General features: G+C 40.6%; 1 protein-coding gene across 2 annotated transcripts; it reads right to left on the bottom strand.

Annotated features, from left to right (window-relative positions):
• Nucleotides 1–1,753: 1,753 nt before the first annotated feature.
• On the bottom strand, nt 1,754–14,457 carry pde6b (phosphodiesterase 6B, cGMP-specific, rod, beta). 2 transcript variants are annotated; one of them, XM_058056862.1, is made up of 23 exons: nt 13,947–14,457; nt 13,565–13,876; nt 11,521–11,673; nt 11,356–11,445; nt 10,209–10,349; nt 10,053–10,127; nt 9,871–9,935; nt 8,867–8,933; nt 8,739–8,786; nt 8,518–8,667; nt 8,288–8,431; nt 7,334–7,399; nt 7,111–7,260; nt 6,929–7,036; nt 5,855–5,964; nt 5,686–5,773; nt 5,509–5,609; nt 5,337–5,444; nt 5,153–5,216; nt 5,000–5,074; nt 2,313–2,396; nt 2,082–2,235; nt 1,754–2,016 (listed from the first exon to the last, which is right to left on the bottom strand). In XM_058056862.1, the coding sequence occupies exons 1-23, from the start codon at nt 14,103–14,105 to the stop codon at nt 1,970–1,972; spliced, it is 2,559 nt and encodes an 852-aa protein (XP_057912845.1). In that variant the 5' UTR covers nt 14,106–14,457; the 3' UTR covers nt 1,754–1,969. The 2 variants fall into 2 exon arrangements, with proteins under 2 accessions (XP_057912845.1, XP_057912847.1); XM_058056864.1 differs by lacking the exons at nt 13,565–13,876; nt 13,947–14,457 and adding an exon at nt 13,169–13,523.
• Nucleotides 14,458–15,604: the final 1,147 nt, after the last annotated feature.

Genomic DNA, 15,604 nt, shown 5'->3' with positions numbered 1-15,604 from the left:
TTAAATTGGACATGATCTATTCCATATATATTTATTTTTATTTTATTTTCTTGTTCTGGTCTTTATGTCCTGCTTTGGTTGTTTTGTTTTACCTATCATGCATCCATTCAAATATGTTTATTTGTTGTTTGTTGTTTATTTATCGTTAATTGTGCCAGCCATAACGAGCTAGCTCTCGCTGTCCAGTCACTGTATAATCACTGAGGTAAACGAACATGGAGGCGTGCAAGACAGAGGACGTTTACAGGGATTAAAGCCAAGATTGGAGCCATTTGTCAATAGTTTTTGTGGAGAAAATAAAGGAGAAATATTTGGAAGTGAAATGGAGAACTTGCAGAACATGGACTTAGGACATCGAGATGAAGATCGGTGGCCTTCAAAACACGGAATGGTGAGCGTAAATTGCTCTGGGGTTGCTTATGCTTCATTTAGTCATCCCAGTCCGCGTCTGAATGATCATAAAGGGGCTTCATGATTTGATTTATGTTATATTTTATAATGCTACCATCCCCGTTCCCCAGTAAAAATACATATAATGTTTATGTAGGATCTATAATGCTTTTTAGCCTTGTCGCTAGCATGGAATAGTGTTTCGAGACATGACGTAATAAACAAGACATGACTTACTCTGTTCTGTGGCAACCTTGACGTTCTTGTCTTTTTTTTGCTGTCTCCGAGCAAAATAGCATCCTTTTTTTGTAAAGGCATTCCTTCGTAGCGCTTTTCACTGAAATGATCCCTGCAAATGACAGAACTCGGGGGGTGGGCATCCATCTCTCTTCATCCATCGTTGTCTTTAAACCTTCCTCTTTTGAAAAAGAAACACTCACACCATCACTCAGATATTATGAACATCCAGCAGCAACACAACAATTTGGAATGACTACTATTTTGAAGAAAAATATCCAGCATTTACCTCCAGAAATGTTTGGCTAACAGGGGTCACCCCAATGACATCACTGCCATCAACTATAAATGCCACGTCTACCAATTTCCTGTTTGCTTTTAAAAATGGAACAATGTAGAACATAATCACAATCTATAACACATTTAAACAAAGTTGATAATTATGTCATGGATCCTTTAAATCAGGGATCTCAAAGTCAATTTACTTGGGGGCCACTGGAGCTAGGGCCGGGCCGCATCAGGTTTTCAAAAAAAAAACAACACTTTTTCAGTGTTTTGATCTCAGTCATAGATGATGAGAGAAAAAGCAAAACAGGCGGGCTCGTTCGCTTGCGTATGGGCGGGGCAAAATCGCATCAATTGTGTCCGGTGTGCACGCAGCTTTAAGCTGTTATTTCTGGGTTCATGAAACCATACGGCATCCATATCAAACTATTAAGGCGGGTGCCTCAAACTAGCATCCTGCGGGCCGCATTTGGCCCGCGGGCCGCGAGTTTGAGACCCCTGCTTTAAATAATCATTTTTTTGTACTGCAGTCAACCACGAAACAGCATTTATTTATTCATTTATTCATTTTTGAAAAACGGAGATGTTAGAACCGCGGTGCGACGAGGGCCAACTGTACAAGAAAATAAATGTCATCTTTTTAGCAGCAGCAGCGGCAGCATTAGTAAATGTGGACGTCCAATAGATTGTACAATGTAGTGTGACCTCACACATACAGTAAATACAGTAGCTAGCTAGTTATGTTAAGAGAAACAAGCGTGCTGTACAAAGCTGAGCTTCTGACTGTGTCCTACTGAGGTAAAGTCATTTGGAAAATGTCAGAGTGGAAGCCTAAAATGACTTAAATATACAGTATTTGTTTATTTATACTACTACTACATGATGACAGAGGTGTATTTACATGTTGTACATATAAAAGCATCTTACACAAATATACTCAGGCCAAATATGTAACACTAAATCAAAGATACCTCCTTTCTGCAGAGCACCAGAAGAACCCCTACCGGACATTCCTGACCGTTTCACATTCTGATCCTTGCTCATCAAACTTCACCGTTCAGCATAGCGAGCACGTCTTGGAGCCCCCACCGCCGCTGTTATCCACTGACGTGGAAGGAAAAGAGAAACCATAAGACCGAATGACCATCACACCAAAAGAAGGCATCTACCTTTGCTGGCGGCGGCAGCCTGCCTCGCCGCCTTCTCGTCCTCGATGGCTTTGAGTTTGGCCTCATACTCTTCTTTCTTGGCGTTCCACTCCTTCCGGTTGTTGAGGATCCCGTCCAACATGGGTTGGATTTGAGGGTGGAAGCGTGAGAACTCCTGCGACGACAAAACAATGGGTCCTACTGGGAGCCGTGCGCTTTGTAGGAGCGCTACGCACAGCGAGGAAGACCTACCTTGTAGACAAACGTGCAGACAAAGTCGATGAAACCACACTGGAGCTTGGGGAGCTCCGCCGCTTTAGTCCTGTCCATCATGGGCTGGTGGCCATTAAAAAAAACAACACATATTTTGAACAAAAACAACCAATCGTAAACAACCCTGTTAATATTGGAGGTGGGGTTCGTGCTTGAGGCCCGTGCTTTTCCCCGCCTCCATGCTGGAATCCATGAATCAGCTTGATGAACCACAGCTCCCCAATGCTGACAGCACTCATGCAGCCCCCATTCATTCTTATGTACTTGCACTGCCACCTATTGAGACACTAAAGGTATCATTCTCCAGTGTATAGTAAATCTATAGTGCTGTACAAGATGTACACTAAGTACAGTCATCCCTATAGTCATTCCCTATAGTGACCGATACCATTACCCAATATAGTAGACAGAAAACCTGTTTACGACTTTCTAAATATGGCTTTTAACATTATTAGAGCCCTGTAGACATTAAATAACACCCCTATAGTGACCTATACATTCCCATTACCCAACATAGTAGACATAATATGCACAGAAAACCTGTTTACAACTTTCTAAATATGGCTTTTAACATTATTAGAGCCCTCTAGGCATGAAATAACACCCCTAAAGTGACCTATGCATTCCCATTAGCCAATATAGTAGACATAATATGCACAGAAAACCTGTTTACAACTTTCTAAATATGGCTTTTAACAGTATTAGAGCCCTGTAGCTATGAAATAACACCCCTATAGTGACCTACACATTCCCATTAGCCAATATAGTAGACATAATATGCACAGAATACCTGTTTACAACTTTCTAAATATGGCTTTTAACATTATTAGAGCCCTGTAGACATGAAATAACACCCCTATAGTGACCTATGCATTCCCATTAGCCAATATAGTAGAAATAATATGCACAGAAAACCTGTTTACAACTTTCTAAATATGGCTTTTAACATTATTAGAGCCCTCTAGGCATGAAATAACACCCCTATAGTGACCTATTCATTCCCATTAGCCAATATAGTAGACATAATAAGCACAGAAAACCTGTTTATGGCCTTCTGTATAAGTTATTAACATTATTAGAGCCCTCTAGGTATGACATAACACCCCTATAGTGACCTACACATTCCCATTACTCAATATTGTAGACAATAAGCACAGAAAACCTGTTTACAACTTTCTAAATATGGCTTTTAACATTATTAGAGCCCTGTAGACATGAAATAACACCCCTATAGTGACCTATGCATTCCCATTACCCAATATTGTAGCCATAAAAAGCACAGAAAACCTGTTTACAACTTTCTAAATATGGCTTTTAACATTGTTAGAGCCCTCTCTGTGTGAAATAACACTCCTAAAGTGACCTATACATTCCCATTACCCAATATAGTAGACAGAAAACCTGTTTACGACTTTCTAAATATGGCTTTTAACATTATTAGAGCCTTCTCTGTATGAAATAATACCCCTAAAGTGACCTATACATTCCCATTACCCAATATAGTAGACAGAAAACCTGTTTACAACTTTCTAAATATGGCTTTTAACATTATTAGAGCCCTGTAGACATGAAATAACACCCCTATAGTGACCTATGCATTCCCATTACCCAATATTGTAGCCATAAAAAGCACAGAAAACCTGTTTACAACTTTCTAAATATGGCTTTTAACATTATTAGAGCCCTCTCTGTGTGAAATAACACTCCTAAAGTGACCTATACATTCCCATTACCCAATATAGTAGACAGAAAACCTGTTTACGACTTTCTAAATATGGCTTTTAACATTATTAGAGCCTTCTCTGTATGAAATAATACCCCTAAAGTGACCTATACATTCCCATTACCCAATATAGTAGACATAATATGCACAGAAAACCTGTTTACAACTTTCTAAATATGGCTTTTAACATTATTAGCGCCCTGTAGACATGAAATAACACCCCTATAGTGACCTACACATTCCCATTACCCAATATAGTAGACATAATATGCACAGAAAACACTTCATCTATGTGATGTGTTTGTATGGGACAATTTCACTCGGTATCGGAAAATGAAACCCTGATCAGAGCACCCCTAAAAATAAAGACAATATACAGACTCACACATTAGCATTGGTTAGCAGCATTATGATGGATTGCTAAAGATGAAGATCAAGGGAGTACAGTACATAATCTTCTGTTTGTAGGGGTTATTCCTATTTCCGGGAGTTTTAAACCCCGACAGCAATAAGTTATAAAGTCATACAAGTCATACAAATACCTGCTCGTGAGTGAGGTTTGGTTGGAGTGTGAGATTGATGGGGTGGTTCTTCTGAGAGCGACTACAGAGATAAGGTATAAAGTCACACGGTCCAATACTTAATCATGTGTAATCAATGTTGAGGCATCAATTAGGCATCTCGTCCGGATGTTCCACGCATGCTCAGCCGGGAGGAGGCCCCAGGGCATACGAGGACTCCCCTACTGAGACTGCTGCACCCATGACTCGGACCCGTATAAGTACAAGACAAAGGATGGATGCATCAATACCTGCTAGACTTTTACCCTCACAGTTATAAGAATGGTCTCTCCAGCGGTGGCATTGCAATTTGCAATTTGACTTCACTTTCAAAAATGCTTTGATTTTGTTTTTGTCCAAGCTGGACCAATGAACTGACTTACAATGGGTTGTTGTTCCAATACGGTTCTCTCCAGGTCGCCCTGCTCCCAAAATTCTGCTGCCACCGACAAGGCAACCTACAAAATACCAACCCCCGCCCAAAAAACCCTGGTGAGTACTACACATGTATGTTTATTGTCTTCATTGTCTCTCACCTTGCTCTGCACCTCCCAAGGCTTGGTGATAGCAGACAAGTCACACGCTGTCATCATCATGGCCCTGCAGCCAAACACGGCGTTACGGTGAAGGAGAGAACCAGCTAGCAAAGAACCAGCGAGCAAAGAACCAGCGAGCAAAGAACCAGCGAGCAAAGAACCAGCTATGAGAACCACTACTCACATGACGATCTCTTTCCTGGTTGTTTCCAGAGACAGGAAGTCCACCCACTTCTTCTCGTCCTCATACGTGTGCGACAGGTCCACGATCTTCTGAAACATGGTCCTCTTCCTAGCAGATGATTGTCAGGTCTTCCTTGTTTTGTTACATAATTACACAGAGCAAGCAAACTCACTTGAAATAAAGAGCGAGGTCGGTGGCGATGATGGCAATATCGGTCAGGTGAATCACGTGCTCCACCTGTCGCCTGTTCAGGTTCTGGTAGATGTTCAGTGACTGCAGCGCGTGGAGACATGAAGACAACGTCCTTAGATATTTTTTTTTCTATCTGCATTTTAGCTTCAGATCTCACCTCGTCGGACAAGAGGAACTTCCCGAACTCCAGATGGTGGCGCTCCAAAATGGAGGAGCCGTGCAGCTTGGCTAGTGGATTGCCTGACCTGTGGGCAACAAGACTCAATGGAAAAAACCTCAAAACAAACAGGACGATGCATGAAGATGGAGAGCAAAGCGTCACTTACTTGACCTGGTACAAGTTGTTGGTCCCTCTGTGGTCGATATCATGGAGGAAGCCGGCAGTGATCATGGCCATGACCTCCAAGTCTGTGTAGTACCTCTTCAGCATCCCCGTCTAGGACAAAAAATTAGTGCAGCAATTTTCAGGATTTGGTAGGGGTTGCTCATGATCGTTGTAGTCCTGGGGTATTTCATATTTAAAAAGATACGCTAAGTTGTTATTGTAGTATATACGGTATCAGGGATGTTCCGATCAGGGTTGCCCCAATGTTTTGTGGTCCAAAAATTCCGTCCACAAACCAAACATGCGCCCACAGCTGTGGTTCTCAACTGACAAAAATGGTTTTCTCCGGGTACTCCGGTTTCCTCCCACATTCCAAAAACATGCTAGGTTAATTAGCCACTCCAAATTGTCCATAGGTATGAATGTGAGTGTGAATGGTTGTTTGTCTATATGTGCCCTGTGATTGGCTGGCCACCAGTCCAGGGTGGACCCCGCCTCTCCCCCAAGACAGCTGGGATAGGCTCCAGCACCCCCGCGACCCTTGTGAGGATAAGTGGTAGAAAATGGATGGATGGTAAATATATAAAAAAAATTACAAAAACGTAAAACAATTACATAAATTAAATACAAGTACAAATTACTTGAAGGTGTAAAAAAAAATAATATAAGAACAAACATAAAAACAAAACTGACTTCAATAAAAGCATAAAAATGACAATAAATAAAAACAAAAATGATTTAAATAAGAAACAATAAAATCAATAATAAAATAAGTTAAATAAAAGTGTAAATAAATAATTGTTTAAATAAAAAACAACTCATAAAAATGTAAAAAAAATAAATAAAAATAAAGAATGAGTTTAATGAAAGTGTTAAAAATATTCTAAATTAAAATGCCTTCAAAGGTTAAAATAATACAAAAATCTAAATGACTTCCATACATGTGTAAAAACTAAAACGGGCTAAAATAAAAGTGGGTGGCAAGTCAATATGGGTCCCAGGTTGAGAGCATTTGAGAAGCCCCGCCCGTCCCAGAGGTGGTCAACAACGCCTTGTAGGACGTTAAATACAATACCGTCAACAAGGTGAACATGGTCTGTCCCACGTTGAAGCCGTGGCGCCAGTTGTGGTACGTGATCCTTCTGTAGCCTTTACTGACGGAGTACATGAAGCGGACCAGCACCTGGGAAGGGAGGCGCTGTTAGACTCTGGAAGGCCACAACACGGCCAATACAAAGTGTGTGAGGGTGTGGTCACCTCCTGAGGGATTTGGAACTTCTTGACCACCCCGACTTCGTAGTACATCTGTATGCCGCACTTGACCAGCTCCGTCTCTGTGCAGTTGAAATCCGAAAAGCGGAACTCGTAGATCTCAAATTTCTTTATCAGAGGCGGCAGGTCTTTTTTCTGAAAACAGCCCAAAAGGAGCGGGCGTGAACACACGAGCCGTGCAAGAGTTGATGATCTTTGCGTCTTTTACCAAGATGTCTAGAAGCTCCTCTTCTTCGCACTCGCATGGTTCGCAGTCGTACACTTCCTTGGTGTTCTGGGAGGAGTTAGGAAACAATCAAGTCACGCTACAACTCGCTAACCCACGAGGGTCCAAAGCTTTTCCCAGCCAGGCTCACATGGTGAAAAAATAAGGATATTTTCCAAGTACAGTAATCCCTTGGAATATTGTGGTTGGATTATGACTCCATCGCTATATCAGGTTTCTTTCAAACAATAATCAATGATTAAAGATCAAGTTTCATGGTTGAATACGGTCTATTATTGGTAAAAAAAAAAAATAATAATAATATTTAAGGGCGGCACGGCGGTCGAGTGGTTAGTGCGCAGACCTCACAGCTCGGAGACCAGGGTTCAATTCCACCCTCGGCCATCTCTGTGTGGAGTTTGCATGTTTTCCCCGTGCAAGCGTGGGTTTTCTCCGGGTACTCCGGTTTCCTCCCACATTCCAAAAACATGCTAGGTTAATTGGCGACTCCAAATTGTCCATAGGTATGAATGTGAGTGTGAATGGTTGTTTGTCTATATGTGCCCTGTGATTGGCTGGCCACCAGTCCAGGGTGTACCCCGCCTCTCGCCCGAAGACAGCTGGGATAGGCTCCAGCACCCCCGCATGAATGAATGAATGAATGAATGAATGAATGAATGAATGAATGAATGAATAATATTTAAGACAATTGAACTTATTTGACTTATTTGGATTTTATTTTCTTTAGGATTTCAACTTTATGCTACAAAAATATTTTTTTTCTTGGAATATTACGAGTTTACTTTTGTTAAATTCAGTATCAGTTTTTACTTTTTAACATTTGGACTTTCTTGTAGGATTTCTGCAGAATTTCCGATTTTTATTTGTAGTTTTCCTGTGTTTTGCAAAGGTGCGGCGGGTGGCGGCCCCGTGAGGACCCGAGCAGACGGTACCCACCAGGATATTTTGAATTTCATCATTCCGGCATTTGACGTGGTACAGCACCATGTCCTGGGCGATGTCTTTGCGGTTCTCCAGCTTGTTCATCTTGTCGTACGTGTCCGTGTTCAAAGCCGACCAGCCCAGGAACTGAGTCAGCGCCTGGGAGAAGACACGGGCGGCACGGGGATGCTGAACAGGGGAGCTCCATTATCGCCAGTACGGGACATCCCTCGGTCCGACTATACCTCCATGAGCTGCTCATCTTGCTCGTCGAAAGGCTTTCCATCTTTTCTGTTGTAGAAGGTGGCCACGCCCACTATTTCCTCCTTTTTGTTGACAATCGGCAGGGAGAGAACGTTCTTGATGGTCCATCCGCTGCTGTCCAGGGGCTCGGTCTGAACAAACAAACATGTGGGGGTCATGGCGTCCGTTAAAGTCCCCTCGGTGGTCTCTGTTCTCCTCCTACCTGAAACCCAAAGGTCTCGTCTGCTCCCGCGTTCATGATGTTGCAAATCTAACAAAACGGCAAAAACAACACGTGAGCAATGACGTGCTCGGGTAATCGTGGTAACGTGATGTGGAAACGCTACTCACAAAGCCGCTTTCAGCAACGTACGTAGGCAGGCCGCTGCTCAAGGCCCAGTGGTCCGCGGGCGGGTTGCTGCATGACAACACGAGAAATTATGTTATCTTCAACCATGCACATTATTATTATTTTATGGACAAAAACCTACCAAAAATTGTTTGAACTGCAACAAAACACTTTGACAGCAGATTTTTTACATTTAATTGCATAACAACAAAAGTGACTCCCACATGTATGCACGTGCAAAACTCAAACCACTGATAGTCAGTACATGTAACAAATCAATAAAAATACTAAATAAATATGATTACTGAATATGAATTAATTACAATTATTTAATAGAATCATTTATTTAAATGAAAAATACACACATTATATGTATCCTACAATGTTTTTAAATGTCATGAAATTATTGAATTGTTATTATTGTATTTGCTGTACTTAAACATGTATTTTAGTTTTCTTTATTGTGATTAATTTCTTAATTAGTCAAACATAAAATAAAAAACAAGTCAAAAGAAAAAACAAATCATACATTTATTAGTTATTTGTCGTATATATATATATATATATATATATATATATATATATATATATATATATATATATATATATATATATATATATATATATATATATATATTTGTATTTTTTTCTTTGTTATTATTTTCTTAATTTGCCAAACATACAATTAAAAAATAAATAAGTAATGTTAAAAACAATAAAACGAATCACATTTTACTTACTTATTCAGTTTATTTCGTATTACTATGTTACTATCATTATTGTATTATCTACTATTGCTATAAAATGTATTTTATTTTGCTTATTGCTTGTTATGATTCATTTTTACATTAATTCAACTTAAAATGAAAAAAAATAATAATAATAATAAAAAAATTGCAAATTGTGCTGCAATTGTGCTGTGTATCATTAATATAGTGACATCGTGCCTGTATTATTATTACTATTATTACGACTGTAGCTGCAAAAGTAGAAATGTTGTACTTACGGTATGACTTTGATCTCCTCCTTCCCGTGTAATATATAATCAATGACTTTGTAAAAGCTGACTTCCTGTGGGGGGGGGGGGGGGGGGGGGGGGGGGGGGGGGGGGGGGGGGGGGGAGAAAGAGCAATTCCAAATGTAGTAATTACCAAAGGAAGTAAAATGTTGTTTCTAAAGATAGCATACCCTCCCATCGGGCGTCACAGGCCCGGAGTAAGGTGGCTGCTCTCCCATCAACACTGGCCACACATCAAAGAACTCCTGGAGGACAGCCGGAGAGAAACATTTGCTTACAAAAAAGAAGATGACACGGCATGTGATGCGGAGACGAGTAAAGTTCACCTTCTCCTTTGTCATGTCGAGTAAGCCCACGGAGTAGCGGTCGCAGTTGAGGTAAGCGCGCACGGTGTACAAGGCCTTGTGGAACTGCCGCTCGATGTCGGTCAGCTCCTCGAAGACTTTGTTGGCCGACCAGAGCAGCAACTGGGATGCATGGACGCACACAAACACACATTCAGAGTGTGCACTTTGGGAATGAAAAGCCCACGCATGCTAGCTTTACTTATGGTAGTTTAGTTAAAATGATAATAATTACAGATGCAAGATATCCGCTAACTTTGTGCTTGGTACCGATAACCAACCTATGTTTGTAAAATGTAGCTGTAAATGTAGCTTACAATTTGACCAAATGGACTGACCTGTTTATAAGTACTAATCAAATATTATGACGGTAGTGCTACCACATAACTACTATCAGGAGAACCAGAGTACAGAGGGGAGGAACCGCCTGGCATGGCCCAGCAAGGTGCACTGCATTCGGGCACACACTGTGAGCAGCTGGAGGGCAGCGCTGGATATCCAGGAGAACCAGAGTACAGAGGGGGAGTAGCCGCCTGGCATGGCCCAGCAAGGTGCACTGCATTCGGGCACACACTGTGAGCAGCTGGTGTGACACCATGGAGGTCCAGAGAACCAGAGTACAGAAGGGTAGTAGCCGACTGGCGTGGCCCGGCAAGGTGCACTGCATTCGGGCACATGCTCCGAGCAGCTGGTGTGACACCATGGAGGTCTCTGGCAAACTTTCTAAACTTTTTAAATGCCGCACCGCTGGCATTTCAAGTGGCGTTTCAGGGTGGAGCATTTGGTACAACTAGCACACAAAATGTCTTCCTCGGAAAGTGTATGTTATTTTTGTTATTATGAAGCTGTTTTTATAGTTATCAGATTTATGGGTGGAATGTCATAATTCCCTGGTGGAATGTCATAATTCCCTCATATCATCCCGATAATGATAGCGGACCCCTAATAATAACTAAATGTGTCGTAATATCATTAGGTTGTTATACATTAATTTGTGTTCTCCCCCCCTGAAGACCCCAAAAGGTGTAATTGATGATCTTTGTAAAGTCAGACAGAGCTCCTGGGTTGGGATCTAATAGGATGGCGCTGCTGTCTGGACGACTGAAGAAGGTGAGATGGCGACGGGCACCTGTCCTTTACGTGTCTCGCAGTTGTGCAGGTAGCTCAGGTGGTAGATCTTCAGGTTCAAGGTGGCGATTTTCAGGTATTTTAAAAAAAGCTGCAAGAGCAAAAGAGGTAAAGAAAGTTAACACCCGCCGCTCCGACTACACGGATGGACGCTGTAGGCACGTACGTCCTCGTCTTCGCTGGTGAAATGCGGGCCTGTGGTCTTGTTGAGCGCCATGATGACGGCCACCAGGTCTTTGCCGTTGAGGATGGGCGTGGCCAGGACATTTCTGGTCTCGTACTCGGTCAGGCTGTCCACAAAGGAGCTGAAGTACTGGTTCTGAAAGACGGGAAAACAGGAGATGCTCTGAAGTTTTATTCAGTACATTTCAAGAAAAACGTGCATCTCAGCTTTGTCGTTTTGGTGAAAAAGCTGATTACTAACTCATTCAATAGCAAAGACATATTTTACTGTTTTTATAAACCCCAACAGTGTATTATTTTACATTTTTTTGGAACAGGAGGTAAAAAGAGGTCATGCAAGTGTGCAATCAAAGATGATACTATGAGTGCAAGTGCAAAAACGGTCACAATGTGCACGGCATAGATGCTTGCATGTAAAGACATTCCACAGGAAGGAGCAATGGGGAGAGCATGGAGGAGTGCAGCGTGCAGAAGGTTACCTATAGTAAAGAAATGTAAACGCACGCACACATAGTTCAGCTACAATTGTAAATATATTCAATGTTATATTTGTATATATATTGTTATTTTGATGTCAAACAAGCCTTTTTGTGTTGTTTATATTGGTATAGTTGTTTAGATATTTCAGCTTTTCTCCCTTTTCTAGTCAGGAACTGATATTTTCCTGAAACTTACAGATGTTGTCCTGCTGATTACTGGGGAACGAAAAAAAGTAGAAACAAGCTATTTTTCTAATCTTTCTTTTGGTACATTCCATGTTCCTATAGCCATAGAACACAACATTATGTGTGAAAGATCAGTCCAAATCATCTAAAATGTCAACATTCCAAATCTCTGCTACTAAAATGATTATTATAATTTTCCACATAATATAAAATTGCAGCTTTTCTTCCTGTTAAAATGCTACATTTTTCTCTTAATATTTTTACTTTATTCTCATAAAAAGTCAGCTGTTTTTTTTAATTTATGCTCGTTTTTTTACTCTCAAACAATATCATTTTTTTTTCTTTTCGTAATGATGTCTTTATTCATATAGTTTGACTTTATTCTTGTAACATTATAGCTTTTCTGCAGCCGAATTTTCCAAAAAAAATTACAACTTTATATTACAATGTTTAAAGAAACAGCCTCCTGTTTAGTATTTCAACTCTATACAACTAAAATTGCATTGTTGTCGCAATATTACTATGTTATTCTCTTACAATTACGACTTTTTCTTGTTAGGTTTCAACTTTATTCTAAAAAAATATTTGACTTCTTTTAAAATTAATGCATTTTTTTCTTGGGGTTTTTGTTTGTTAGTTTTCTTGTGGAATTAAATTTTCAGAATGGCCCCCGGGCCACACTTTGTACACCCTGCCGAATGTCCAGTTTGTATGGGAGACGCTAAAGTAGCTGAGTAGTACATTACTGCTGGGGTCTGTCTAATCCACTGGAGTGGAGCTGCAGATAAATGGATTATGTCTACCAAGGGATTTAAACCTTCACTTGTCAAGTATAGCTAGGCGGCATTAAGTCGCTGTTAGCTTGTCTCCAAAAGAACCTATTTCGCCATACTTGCTAGCTTGTTGTGTAAATAATAATTAGCCGCACTAAAACATCCCCTTTTAGTTAACTTTATTCTTCTGTACCTAGTTCTTCTTTATCTTGTTCTTCAGCTTTATCCAAGTCACTCGGGACATTCATAGTGTTCATTTTGGTCGCCTTTTCCCAACTTATTTAGAATGTTTACAGACATTCAATTTACTTATGGATCGGCTTCTTCTTCTTCTTCGCTTATTTTCCATCTTCTTCGTTTTCGGAACCAGGAAGTAACGCTGATTATTTTGACTGCTAGCATATTAGTCTCAAATGTTACCGGCTGAATGAATGGAAGAAAGCTTTTCCCAAACTATCTAAGTGTTTTTTCAACACATATCGGCTGAGAAGATAGACTTTAGTAATAAGTACATAGGAGGGGAAACTTCTTACTGTGTAAGATTTGTTGCCATCTGGTGGTAATGCTGTGAACTACAGGCGACGCTTACCTCTTTAACGTCCTTAACATTAACAGTTTTCTTGGTCTGGGCTACGTGGCCCACAATCCCCATGTCCAGCGGGTACACGATCTCAGAATCGGGCGGCACCACGCAGTCGTCCAGATCGGACTGGGTCTGCACGTTGAAGAGCCGGGTGGCCAGCTCGCCGACGCCGTTCCTCTGCCGGTACATGAACAGGCTGCAGCGGTCGGCGTGGATGAGGGCGCTGATTCTTTTGAGGATCTTGAAGACCACCTTTTCCATGTTGATGTTCTCCTGCATGTCTTTGATGAGCCCATACATGATTCGGCTCTCCTCCACCTGGAAAGAAGGGTTGACGGATCTTGATGATGAAGATGATGATGATGATGGATAATGCTGGTACTCGTACCTGGCTCAGCTCCTGAAACTGGCTGAAGTCCACCTGCTTCTCCTGGAGTGCCGACACCTTGGATATGGAGCTTTGGTTCATCTTCCTGGCGAAGTACTCTTTAGCAAACGCCGGATTCCCTTTCAGGAACTTTTCCACATCCTCCTGTTGCACTCCCATGCTTCCCTTATTGCGGTCTACCTCCAAAATATGACAACACAACACAAAACCAATGCAGAACTGGTCCGGGGGGGCAGACGAGAGTCCCCGAGGAGGAGGCAGACAATCCTTCTGTCCTCCAGAGAGTCCTACAGAGAGTGCTGAAGGTTAGCTGGGATCTGTCTGGTCAGGTGATCATCTCCCAGTGGACGAGGCATCGGCGGAGGTAGCCGCATCACGGCCGAATCACAGCCGCATCACAGCAGCATCATAGATGTTGTTATAATGTTAAACAATGCCAAAGTTTCACATAATGAGGTTTAAAGTTCAATTTGGGATGGCTCGGAGAGAGTTTTTTCGAACATGACGTCACTGCGAGCCGGACTTCCTTATATGGGCGTGCCGGGGTACAAGCAGTTGGGCTGTTCAAGGTGAGTGTGACCAATTACAGCGGAGTGGGCGTGCTCGAAGGCGGGCCGTAGGTGGAATACATTAAATCAGACTGTTTTGGAAATCCAAGGAAATCCTGCTGGAGTAGGTGCAAATCCTGGAAGATCTGGGAAGCTTTCTGTGCGGGTTATGGTGTGTAGCTGCTCTATAGAAGATATAAATATATATAAATATTACAAGTTTATTCTCACAATATATTTATATACAATATTAGTATATTATTATAGATATAAATATATACATATATTACAAGTTTATTCTCACAAAATGTGTGCCTTTTTTCTCATGAAACTATGATGTTTATTTACGACTTTATTCTGTTTGCTTCTCATACTGTAGTGTTATGACTTAATATTAAAATTATTCATAATAATTCACAACATAATTTTATATTTAAAAAATATTTTTAAAAAATATTAAAACTTAATAAAATTATTCATAATATTTCTCTAATATCTCAACTCCATGCTACTGAAATTACATATTTTTTTCTCGTGCAAAATTGTGACTTTATTCTTTTTTCTCTTTTTCAACTATTTCAACTTCATTCTTGTACATTTTTTTCTTGTAATTATGAATTTATTCCCATTACATTTTGACTTTATTGTTGGCATATCATAACTTTTTCCACAATCAATTTTTTTTTAAATTACTACAGATTTTTAAATTCTATTTTTAGAATATAAGCAAAAAACAAAAAAAAAACAGCCACACATGGGACATGCCCTGCCCTGAGATATCCCATAGTATTTTTATTTTATTTTTGGCATATCATAACTTTTTCCGCAATATTTTTTTTAAAAATTACTACAGATTTTTAAATTATATTTTTAGAATATAAGCAAAAAAAACAGCTACACATGGGGCATGCCCTGATCTGAGGTGTGCCTCATGCTGGCCACAATAAAAGGCCACATATCATCTCCGACCAGAGTTGATAGCTTATGTCATCTTTTCTTGAGCGTATTAAATCTTATTCAACATTATTAATGTTATTTATTAGGAAAGTCCATTTCACTAGGATGGCGGGGGCATGCTGGAGCCTATCCCAGATGACTTCTGTTCAGATG

Source organism: Doryrhamphus excisus, chromosome 19 (assembly GCF_030265055.1).
Source record: "Doryrhamphus excisus isolate RoL2022-K1 chromosome 19, RoL_Dexc_1.0, whole genome shotgun sequence".
In the NCBI taxonomy this organism is placed as follows: Eukaryota; Metazoa; Chordata; class Actinopteri; order Syngnathiformes; family Syngnathidae; genus Doryrhamphus; species Doryrhamphus excisus.
This window is presented reverse-complemented; position numbering and strand designations above follow the sequence as displayed.

What these genes read in the sequence shown, in the direction of transcription:
- pde6b (XM_058056862.1), bottom strand. Translation starts at nt 14,105, where the DNA reads ATGGGAGTGCAACAGGAGGATGTGGAAAAGTTCCTGAAAGGGAATCCG. An exon ending in TCACCAGCGAAGACGAGGAC is followed by an intron (nt 11,446 to 11,520) that starts GTACGTGCCTAC and finishes TTGCTCTTGCAG; the next exon opens with CTTTTTTTAAAATACCTGAA. An exon ending in AAGATGAGCAGCTCATGGAG is followed by an intron (nt 8,432 to 8,517) that starts GTATAGTCGGAC and finishes GTCTTCTCCCAG; the next exon opens with GCGCTGACTCAGTTCCTGGG.